At 40.0% G+C, this 11,787-nt stretch overlaps 3 protein-coding genes across 5 annotated transcripts in view; 1 reads left to right on the forward strand and 2 right to left on the reverse strand.

Annotated features, from left to right (window-relative positions):
- LOC142159157 (RNA-binding protein 12B-like) lies at positions 1-7,791 on the reverse strand. Of its 2 annotated transcripts, XM_075213795.1 has the most exons (3): positions 7,527-7,790; positions 2,584-2,616; positions 1-2,199 (listed from the first exon to the last, which is right to left on the reverse strand). In XM_075213795.1, the coding sequence occupies exon 3, from the start codon at positions 2,172-2,174 to the stop codon at positions 261-263; it is 1,914 nt and encodes a 637-aa protein (XP_075069896.1). In that variant the 5' UTR covers positions 2,175-2,199; positions 2,584-2,616; positions 7,527-7,790; the 3' UTR covers positions 1-260. The 2 variants fall into 2 exon arrangements, with proteins under 2 accessions (XP_075069896.1, XP_075069897.1); XM_075213796.1 differs by lacking the exon at positions 2,584-2,616 and having other exon boundaries at positions 7,527-7,791.
- CDH17 (cadherin 17) overlaps positions 1-11,787 on the reverse strand; it is a 322,180-nt gene that overhangs the window by 55,712 nt on the left and 254,681 nt on the right. The gene's annotated exons all lie outside the window — the stretch shown is intronic.
- LOC142159156 (RNA-binding protein 12B-like) overlaps positions 7,731-11,787 on the forward strand; it is a 25,617-nt gene continuing 21,560 nt past the window's right edge. The window contains exon 1 of one of the 2 annotated variants that reach the window (XR_012692912.1): positions 7,731-8,037. The gene's annotated coding sequence lies outside the window, so the exon portion shown is untranslated. The remainder of the gene's footprint in view (positions 8,038-11,787) is intronic. The other variant, XM_075213794.1, reaches the window with a different exon arrangement.

Below are 11,787 nucleotides of genomic sequence, written 5' to 3' on the forward strand. Positions count from 1 at the left end.
AATGGATATATGAAAACATTTTAATCCAAACAAAACAGTATACAGCTAGAGGACAATGTAAGTCACTATATTTATAGGCATAACTGAAGGCAAAATAAGGAATGCTAGTAACTCCTTGTGCTCAACTGTGAAGATCTTGTAAAAACTCCATATTTTTGGAACCAACTGAAAATTATTTCCTAATGTGTTAAAAGGTGCTATACATAACTCAAACATGAAGCACAATGGTACAAAGGAGTTAAACATCAAAGAGAACTGCTCTAGAGTCTTGTTAAAGTCAAACTAATTTTACGTGGTCCAATGGGTCTTTCATTAAGTTCATTAATGGCAGCCATTGCCTCATCATAATTTTCAATGCAGACGGTGGCAAATCCTGTGGCCATTCCCTTTTTATTAAATTTGATATCAATGGAATCCGGAATGATGTTATAACCATAGAAAAAATCTAAAATTTCTTCAATAGTAACCGTGTACGGCAGATTCTTCATGCGAATTATAGCACCAGCTGACTTGCCTTCAAAGCCTTCATGAACTGGTAAGGAGTGACGATAATCAATATTATTTTCGTTTCCCATGTCAAATCTGCCAAAAGGCTCATCTCGACCAAACTCCATTGAGTAAGGGCCCCTTAACCGTTCTGGGGAGCCTCTAAAATCACCACGACCATATGCCAAGTCATCAGGCACCACTAAAGACCTTTCAAGGGGCTCATGTTGCCTAGGTTTGATATACTCATCTCTACACATTGGTGAATGTGCCAAAATACTTTCAATTGGAGCATCAATGAAAGCACTAAACTCTTTCATCTGTTCATCAGAAATAAGCCTTAGAAAAACTTCTGTTCCCAAGAACTGTTGTCGATTCAAGCCTTCAGCAAGCATAGCTTGGCGTTCAGATGGGAACCTCACCAGTGCTTCTCCCAGTCCAACACCTTTGCTGTCAAATAGCAAGAATATATCATCTTCATGCACAGGAAATCCAGCAAAGAACTTCTGAACTTCCACTTTACTAACATCAAAGGGGAAGTTCCTTAAGTATATACATCTTTTTAGATTAGACTGACTCCTTGGATAGTCTTCAACTGACCTTTCCCGGTTTGGTGGTTCTTCTCTTTCATAAGACTCAATTAACTCCAACATTGCTTTACGAGGAATGGGAAATACGAAAACCGACCGACCACTTAAGTTACTTTTGTGTAAGGTAAGACATTGCTCATATTGCCTCTCGTTCTTTAACATAACAAAACCTTCTCTTGTACGATTATTATACTTATCAAGAAGGAACTTTATCTGTGATTCTGCCATCTCAGGAACGCCCAAAAAATTCTTAAGATCACATTTCTCCACTCCATACGATAAGTTTTTCAGGTGTATATAAAATTGTTGGTTTTGTGGTGATCGGGACCTTGTTCTTCGTTTCCTGGGTTCATTGAAAGGAGCTCCTCCAACCTCACCACCAGCATTAATCCACTGCTCTTCAGTAGTCTTCTTTATAGATATAAACCTATGACCTATGTATTCATTATTACGTTTCAGGGCTGCATTAGCATCCTTTGGACTTCCAAATTTTACAAGGCCATTTCCATTCTTATGACCATTTGGACGCACTTGGAAAATTATATCAGCCACATCTAGGCCTTTAAAAAAGTGAGTAATTTCTTGCGGCGTTGCAGTATATGGGAGTCCGTACAAAAATACATAGACATCCTCAGGCTCTTTGAAGGTCTTTGTTTCTTTCTTGTCATGTTTTGTTACATAGGTGTCACTATGTTTTGACCCACAGTTGTCGAAACCAGATTCATAATTATTTTTCTCAAATTTATTTTGGTTCAGTCCTTTCTTCACAACCGTCACTAGTTTGTTTATATCTCCGGAAGGTGGTAGTGTTGGATTCTTCGGATTCTTGTTACTTTTGCGGCTCATTTCCAGAGTATTCTGCATTTCTGTCTTGCTGCTCAGAAAAAGCTGAACTTGCGAGTTCTTAATAACCCCTCTGGATCGACTCATGGCACGTCTGGCATCTTCATCTGTTGCAAATATAATAAAGGCCTCACCAAGTTTCCCACCAATAATGTGCACACCTCCATCAGGAATATGCAGTCCAGAGAAGAAATGCCGAATATCAGCAGAGCCAGCAATACCAGGAAGCCCCTGTAAACGGATCACTACTGCCATTCTTAGGCTCTGACAAAATTTTCACCTGAAAACAAAGAAGTACACAATAGCAATTAAATATATTGCTTAAAAAATATTAATAATGAGCTACTTAAATTGAACAACATTTTGTTTGATGCTCTATATAAAAATAAAGGTTTGCCTCCTAATAAGGCAATGTGTACTGCAAACATTTGGGGGGGGGGGGGGGGGGAGAAAGCAAAGAAAAACACTCAAACCTGAGATGGATGCTTAGAAGTCCAAGCTAGGATTCAGAAATCTGACTACTATACCTTATTCAAAATGAATGTGTGCTATTGTGTACACAGTGAATGTCTACATACTTGCATGTAGACAAGAGACATACTTTCACTTCATTGAGAGGAACACGTACCAGTTTTAACTTACTGTTCCAGCTTATAGATCTTACCTGTTTAATTCTTGAAGATCTTTATCAACTTAACTGTAAAAACAAAATGAATATTAAAGCAATTTAATAAAACTTAAGTAGATACCAAAATACATCATCCACAGAAGGAAAGGGTAACAAAATAAGGCATAAAATGCACAATGAAGCACAAAGCAGGACAGAGATGACATTTAAATATAAAATTAATCTGAAACATTTTTTTATTTTTATTCTTTTTTCAATATCTGTAGAAATATTTCACCAGAAAAAAGGAAACTACAAGGCATTAAGAGCAGTCAAATGATATGTGAATATTTCTAAATGTATTTCTTGTTGCTGAAAAGTGTCAAAATATACAATGGTATTAATCATATGGTTGGTTTCAGAAAGCTTTAGTTGACAAATTTGCACGTCTTAACAAAACCAAGCTCCTTTGTACTTCATAAACCACTATAAAAAAAAAAAAAAAAAAAAATTATATATATATATATATATATATATATATATATATATATATATATATATATATATATATATATATATATATATATATTTACTTACAAAAAAAAAAAGACACAATGGACACTCTACAAAATTATTGATTACAGCAAATAGATAAATCACATAGAAATGCGTCCCATATGTACAGGTGGGTGCACCACTTCAAGCCTGGTAGGTTAGTCCAGAAATACAACACATAGTTCCAAACAAAATATGAAGTAGGCGCCTTCAAAACATTCAAAATGTATGCGTACCAGAAAGAGGAATATGATAGACACTTCAGCAACTATGTTGAATAGATGATCCTTCTGGATATCGGAGTCCTCTCGCGAACATCAGGAGAAACAGAGAAAAATCACATAATGGTGTAATATCTTCAAATATGTGGAACCCTCCACCATAAACCACTCCAATACAAATAGGCGTACCAGAAAAGAAAATATATAAGCTCATCTGTAATTTTGGCGTGCCCTTGTCCAGATATGTCCTAGATGTGCGCAGGTTGCACCGGGGCACTTTTTCCTACGAAAAACTGCTTTATTCTAAGCTCATTCTAAGCTTAGAATAAAGCAGTTTTTCGAAGGAAAGAGTGCAGATAAGCTTATATATTTTCTTCTTCTGGTACGCATATTTGTATTGGAGTGGCTTATGGTGGAGGGTTCCACAGATTTGAAGATATTACACCATTATGTGATTTTTCTCTGTTTCTCCTGATGTTCGCAAGAGGACTCCAATAACCAGAAGGATCATCTATTCAACATGATCAGTTGCTGAAGTGTATCATATTCATCTTTCTGGTACACATACATTTTGAATATATTGAAGGCACCTACTAAAATAAATATATATATATATATATATATATATATATACACATACACACACACACAATAAAATAACATGTGGGTTCCAAAGCAACATTCTACCATATAATAAACACAGTTCAACCCCTGGGAATAAAGAGTGGCATCGACTTGTGCCCTCAATGTCCAACAAATCCAGAAAATATAAAGCTAGAACAAAGTGCACTGGTAAAAATATGAAACGCACTGTGATTGTTGCCCACAGAAGTTGAATGATCTCATACCATAAATAGAAAGATTATCTGAATTCGCTCTAGATCAGGCCTGGCCTCTCGAGATGTTATGAAACAACAAATCACACCATACCTTGCCAGTTATCTGTTGGCAAAGCATGCTGGGGCTTGTAGTTTCACAACACTTGGAGAGCCACAGGTTGGCCATGCCGGCTCTATATGATCTTCTTCAAGCACATTGAATCAGAGCAGTCCAGATCAAGCTATTTATTTTGGCTGTCCCATAATAACCAACTGCGCTGTTATATGGTGGCTAAGTGGTTAGCACTCCTGCCTCACAATACTGGGGTCATGAGTTCAATTCCCGACTATGCTTTATCTGTGGGGATTTTTTATGTTCTCCCCGTGTTTGCGTGGGTTTCCTCCCACACGCCAAAAACATACTAGGTTAATTGGCTGCTATCAAATTAACCCTAGACTCTCTCTGTCAGTGCGTGTTAGAGAATTTAGACTGTAAGCTCCAATGGGGCAGGGCCTGATGTGAGTGAGTTCTCTGTACAGAGCTGCAGAATTAGTGGCGCTATATAAATAAATGGTGAGGATATTCTTAAAGGAAATATGCATGCATTAGTAGAACACATATACTTTTTAATAATTATATACGAAACACTTTAAAAAAAACACCAAAAAAAAAACCAGAAGAAAAAACAACAACACATAAAACATGCTAATCTGAACCAAGCCCTGTGTCGGTGGACATGTAGATGAAGTACAACTGTCCATTTATGCCACCTTCAGACTAAGAGTGGTAATATTACTTTATAAAATAAAACATTGACACCCTACAGATTTCTTCCTGGCGACTTTATCATGGTTATGGTCATGTTAGGGCATAGATTAGTGGGCTCACTGTGGTGTATTTTACCAACGAATATTAGATCTTCTGTTTGGACTTTGCCACTTCTATTGCCCAAAGGTGGCATGATGGGACAATAGGACGTCATCTAGATGGCCATCGACGCTGGGCTTTATTCAGAGAAGTGCGTTTTTTAAAAAACAATTATTGCATGTATACTTCTTTGGAAGATTTAACATTACAGTTGGTTACGAGAGAACCAAAAGAAATATCTCAATCTGGGGTGTCCTGATTTAAAATGCTGGGAGATCATCTAGAGCAAAAAATTCAGATACGCTTTCAATATTTCTATATAGAATACAATGTCATTAACGTTGTGTACTACAATCACAGTGATTCTGATGACAATACCATTTTGATTATAAGAACTGTTTTGTCACATAAATATTAATTATTTTGTACTGCATAAGCACCAAATGTTAAAGCCCCTGACTTTATTGTTTCAGACTATAAAGTATGGTTGGTATAGTCAGAATAGAGAGTGCTGTGTGTGGTTTGCTTGATGAATCTATGCTACTCTAAACACTCTCTGGATATACATTTCTAAACAAACCAGACTGACTGGTCATCCTCACTTAAGAGAAGCCTCTGTATTTTGAATTCTTCCACAACAGGTAAAAAAATTAAAGGGTATTTAAATGTTGCCGTTTCAGAAACATTTAGCTAAATATTGACCAACTAGTCCTTCAAAATTCAAATTTTTCCCACAGCCAGTTACCACATATAATAGAGTAATGGGCCAGGGAAGTCACTACAGTGGTCAGATCCCAAAGGGACCAACACCAGGACCAGCTGCATCATTTCCGGAAACCAGGCAAGCCAAATCCTAGATTAAAGAAAAAGATGTCTCTACTCTACCTAACTCAGCTTTTGAAGAGACATAAGGGGGTGGGGTGATGAGAAAGGATAGAAGGAGCCACACTATACACCTTCCAGGAATATCAACCCTTTTCTCTTGTCTATACTCTGCTGACTAAGGGATTATACCCAAACATAAAGGCTGCAATGGAGTTTGACAAGTAAAATTATGTCAAGAAGCAACTACAGAACACACCAGTTGACTAATTTGGTTTATAAAAAAAATTAAAAAAATAAGGACATTATATAAGTGTCTGCCCTCCATGCATACTAGGGAGGATTCTGTTTTCTTGAGCGTGAGTGGGGGGAGCATATATTAACTGAAATGACATTTGCAGAAGTTACTTACGTGATATTCCCATTTCTTTTGACAAGACAATATAACCACCCCACAAGCTTGCTGCTTAAGTGTGATCCTTGACTCAGAACTAGCCTTTGTTCTCCACATCAACTCTATTATATATATATATATATATATATATATATATATATATATATATATATATATATATATATATTCATGTTACATACATTAAACCACCATTTCCAAAATACGCACTTCTTACAAGACACGGAAAAAAAAAAAACTTCAATTCATGCACCATTTCCCCAATTACTGGTCTTCCTCAAACCAGACTTTAATCCCTACATCCTATTTTTCATGCAGCAGCTAGGTTAATTTTCCTTGCAAATTGTTCTTCCACTGCTGTCAGCCCCTACATTGGCTGCCTGTTTTTCAAATCCAATATTTCTACCAACATGCAAGGCCATTAACACCAACATACATCTTCTCACTTGTCTCAAAATATCTCCTTACTCCACACTTGTTATACACAATAAGTATCCTTTCATTACCTGCTTCCAACACTTTTTTTTCAGCCTGCATCCACTTGGCGGAATTCAACCAGACAGAGGGCCTCATTTAGAGTTAGCAGCTAAACCAAATAAAGCAGGCCTAGAACAACCAGTGGGTCTCCAGGTTCTTGGGCAACTACAAGTCCCAGCGTGCTCTATCAGCCAATGCTGAAGAGGCCTGACAAAGGATGCAAATTTGCACTTAGACAAACAATGACAATGTTACAATGCAAAGGCTGCAAATATATTTTGTGTGCAAGGAAAGCAACCATATTTTCCTTAATGAACCAGGACAACAAACTCTGCACAGATAAGGCCATGGTCGGAATCGAACTCCTGAACCCTGTGCTGTGAGGCAGAAGTGCTAACCCCCTAAGCCACCGTGCACACACTATACACCCATTGAGGAAAGGAGTAACCGAGTGATTCAATATTTGACAGCAGTACGACTGGCGGCTGTGGAACCACAAGTGCCAGCATTGACTTGATAGGCCCTGTAGTTCTACAGCAGCTGGAGACCTGCACGCACCCCCAGGCCAGCTGTACACTGTATTCTGGGTAGTCACACGAGTTACGAGTTAGATAAAATCCCTTGCGTCGAATGTAGCCAGGAAACACAGAGCCGCCATAGTCACCAGATCGATGTCCTCTTAAGACACACGGAATGAGCGGACCAAAGGGCGACGGCCTCTAACATTGTGAGTAACACGCAGCAAACCAATCATGGCGCCACTACCAACCACACAAAGCACTCGGCTCTCCCGCCCGAAGCATCTCCAAAACATAGCTCATACTCACCCGAATTTACACACCGACACCGAAAACCAACGACCGCCTCAGCTCCTGACAGGAAATCCTCGCCGTCCCAATATGGCGCCTACTGACTCATGTCTGGTAGAAACGCCTAGACGTTGGTCTGGGTGACGCGGCTGTGACGTCACGAGCTACAAGGAACTGTCGCCGGTTAGCCATTAGCCATTTTGTTGGTTCTTAACGGAATTAACGTGTACACTGGTGCCGCTAATATCACAACGTTGTTGATGTAGATGACGACGCGGTATTATACACTAACTAGAGGCTCTCAATAATGAATCTAACGGTCATCACATGGGTGGATGTACCGAAGGACGTAAGAGCGCCAACTAGCGGGGAGCAAACGCGCATGCGCACTGGCCCCATACACTCAGATGCTCGGGCGCCATTTTATACTATGAGTCGTAGATGTGATAATTACATCCTGGAGTAATTGGAGATTGTCGGTACCGCTGTGTTCGTGCTGGGATTGCGGAATTTATTCACTCGTTACCTGGTAATTATGCAGGGGCGGTTTATTGTTTGGGTTCTGCCTCAGTGCTGATGAGCTGTTGTGTGGCGATAATGTAGAGACCGTGTGCAAGTCTTCCGACATGCAGGAATTATAGGAACAGGACGAGTCAGTCAGGAAAGTTCTAGAATAGTCCGTGTGGGATGTTATATGGAGGCAGCTGAGGTGTGTGATGAGAGATTTACATTGTACTTTTTATATTTCTGTAAACTATGTATTGAGGGGATTTATCACGTCTACAGGCCCCTATGGGTCATGCACTACGTAGTGTTATATGACGGCATTTCATGCATTGCTTGACTCATAATATTCAAATACTAAAATAAATAAAGGGTGTAAGTGGCAATGTTCGGTTGTATTAATATTGGGAAGCTGCTTGCAAGCTTCAGGAAAGTCTTTGGTTTATGGAAATGGTAGATGCTATTAGAAACAAAACAGAATAAAGACTCCAGGTTCAGCCTTCAAAGTTACTTTGTCCACTATATGTAGGTTCCTCCTCTACCAGTAGATATGGTGTATGTTATATGTATTTGCATGTAAAATTATAAATGCACAAGCTTTAACTATAGACGGTATTTATCTGGTGGTCCAGTGGGAAACTGGAGGAGGCAGCATTGTGCTGCTACTCTGCCTCAACCCCAAGGACTCAGGAGTCAGCGCCAGATGGGTTCTGCTAAAGCTACAGCAGGCAAATCTCAGCAGAGGAGCTCAGTGAGCTCTAGATTATGATGCAGCAGCATTGTGTCCCTTTATCCTGTTCAGAGGTGGTGTTAGACTTCAGGGGCAAAGCCCAGACAGCATTGTGTCCCTTTATCCTGTTCAGAGGTGGTGTTAGACTTCAGGGGCAAAGCCCAGACAGACTCTGCCCCCTCTGGCTGCATGTGGACACACTTATGTCTCTAAAGTGAATAGATCAGCTTGGATTGGTTGAAGTGGCTAGTTTACCCCCACCATTGGTGTATAGAAGGACTAATGACCCATATAAAACTGTTAACATCACTACCTTCATTTGGTGTGTGTACTTAAATGAACAACTGCAAAGAGCCCACTGAGGAGGTAATATCATCAGTACTAAGACCTTGCTTTGTTCTCATGAGGCACCTGTCTCTGCTGTGTTTCTGTGACCAACAGACCAAAGTGCACTCTTAATTTCATTACTTGGTTGTATTGCATGGAGCTCAATGCCCTGTGTGCCAGACAGCTAGTTGATAGTCCTGATCCATAGTAAGCAGTCAGGAAGGATTCAGCCAGAGAAACCAGCAAAGGGCAGCAGCTACATACTACAAAAAAGTATAAGCAGTTAATGGTGGTGGTGGTAGCTATACCAATCTACAACTGACACCATGTTGGTGTGCAGTTCGTGCCCCTGGTAAGTGAGTGGTTGGTTTGATCAAGTGGTGCCAGTAGAAGCAGTAAAAGACTTGTGGCAGCTGCTTGAATCCCTTTTAAAACCTGATTTTATTGATTGAAAAAGTAACTTTATTTGTATAAAGGCACAAAAAACACACAATACATTGCATTCAAGTGTACGCAGTACACCGTAAAACATAGTCATTCATACATTTAGTACAATACAAGGCATAAAGTACAAGATATAACATCCTACACTATACATCAAGTGTTGCTCTAACCATGCAAACTTAAACAATATAACATTTAAAAAAAACAATGGATGAGAGGGGTAGGGCGGGGAAGTCACAAGCCCGAAGCTTTGAGGACAGACCCAAATATTTGAAGGGTATATAAATAAGGCATGACATTCAATAACACTTCAAACAGTGATAGGGGAATGTGTTGGAGGGGGTAAGGGAGGGGAAGCACAAGTCAAAGGTTTTAATGATAAAAAACACACATATGGGGGAGAAGGAGAAGCGGGAGACAATCAATCATCTTCCTCTGGACTGTCAATGGTGTTATAGTCTCTTAGCAGGCTGTGGATCAGTCTGCGACAATCCTGGATGGTCATCTTCTACCGAAATTTGATATGCAAATCAACCACCTACGTCCCTGACAACCGAACACGCTAACCAATGGTGCCACGTTTTGGTAAAACCTGATAGAACGGTCAGGCAGAGTAAGCACATCCTGTCACAAACTTAGCTGGTGGTGAGATAAACCCTAGAACAGGGGTAGGCAACCTGCGGCTCTCCAGGTGTTGTGAAATTACAAACCCCAGCATGCCTTGCCACCTATTTGCTGGTCATCTATTGGCAAAGCATACTGGGACTTGTAGTTTCACAACACCTGGAGAGCCGCAGGTTGCCTACCCCTGCCCTAGAAGCTGGTCATACAGCTTAAGGAGAGTCATGTTCCCCAGAAGAGGAGTAATTGTAGCCCAGGGGAGATTCACAGGGTGTCCCAAATACACAAGATGTTCAATGTGGATCTGCAGGTCCAGTTGTAGAACAAGGGTGCTAAGATCTCCCTTACAACGACAATCTCGGAGATGAGGAGGATACTACTGAGTTGGGAGGTCGATCACTGGACTTTAGAAGAAGGGACCCATAGAAGTGGAAACAAGACTAAGCATTCATGATTAAGGTGACATTCAAGAAGCCCTCACATGTGGACCTCCTGGAGCCCAACACCCTCTCACAGCATCTAGAGGCAGCTTCTTTAGTTGAAGACTGTAACCTCACCAAGGAGATTGTTGGATACCTTAGGAGGCAGTTATGTAACAGAGACCAAGTGGATGCTTTTGGTCTATTCGGGCAGATATCCGGGTTAAAATTACCGTATAAACGGTAATAGTGCGCAGGCCGCATTACTTTCAAGAGTAACACGGGCAATTAATTGCCTAGGTTTTGGTGTCTGCTTTTTTTCCCAAGTTTGAGGGCGGTGTTGGAAACATTTTGGTAATTGCAAGTGTTTAGCGATAGCACATTTCCTCTTTGCCAGATTATGTATTTGGTTTCCACACTATAAGGACATGTAGTGGAGGTCTATAATTTTATTATTATCATTATTATTTATTCATATAGTGCCACTAATTCCGCAGCGCTGTACAGAGAATTCACATCAGTCCTTGCCCCATTGGGGCTTACAGTCTAAATTCCCTAACACAGACAGACACAGACGGACACACAGACTAGGGTCAATTTGTTAGCAGCCAATTAAGCTACCAGTATGTTTTTGGCGTGTGGGAGGAAACCCACGCAAATACGGGGAGAACATACAAACTATGATATCATAAAAGGGGCCCTCATAAAATATTATGCTGTCCTAGAGCATCATTGGATTGGACAGTGATGCTTTTGCCCAGAGTGGAAAGCCAGCCCCCACGGTGAATAATTATGAACCATGACTGACCCCATCCTAGCAGGCTTTTGTAATCTGTATGCAACATGTGATTCAACGGGCTGCCAATGTCTGATCCAAAAAAAGAGTATGTTATTGACAATCAAGGGCACCCATGGTTGCAATACTAATTTTGTTAGTGACACCCACACATGGCTAAGAGCCAAACAATTAAAACAGAAGGCACCAATATATTCTGCCTCTCATAAATGTATCATACATCTGATTATAAGAACCATATGTCAAGGATGTCAGTGTAATTTGACTATGATGTGTACACAAATGCAACATATAAACTAATGAGACCGTAAGATGCATCTGAGAATAAAAATAAGCAAGTCCAAAGTCTGCAAGAGTACTATTATTCCAACAGATATTCTTAATTACCATTTGTAAATCTAAGCCAGCATAAAGCGTGTATGTCTATAATTATTTATT

Source organism: Mixophyes fleayi, chromosome 5 (genome assembly GCF_038048845.1).
Source record: "Mixophyes fleayi isolate aMixFle1 chromosome 5, aMixFle1.hap1, whole genome shotgun sequence".
NCBI classification, from domain to species: Eukaryota; Metazoa; Chordata; class Amphibia; order Anura; family Limnodynastidae; genus Mixophyes; species Mixophyes fleayi.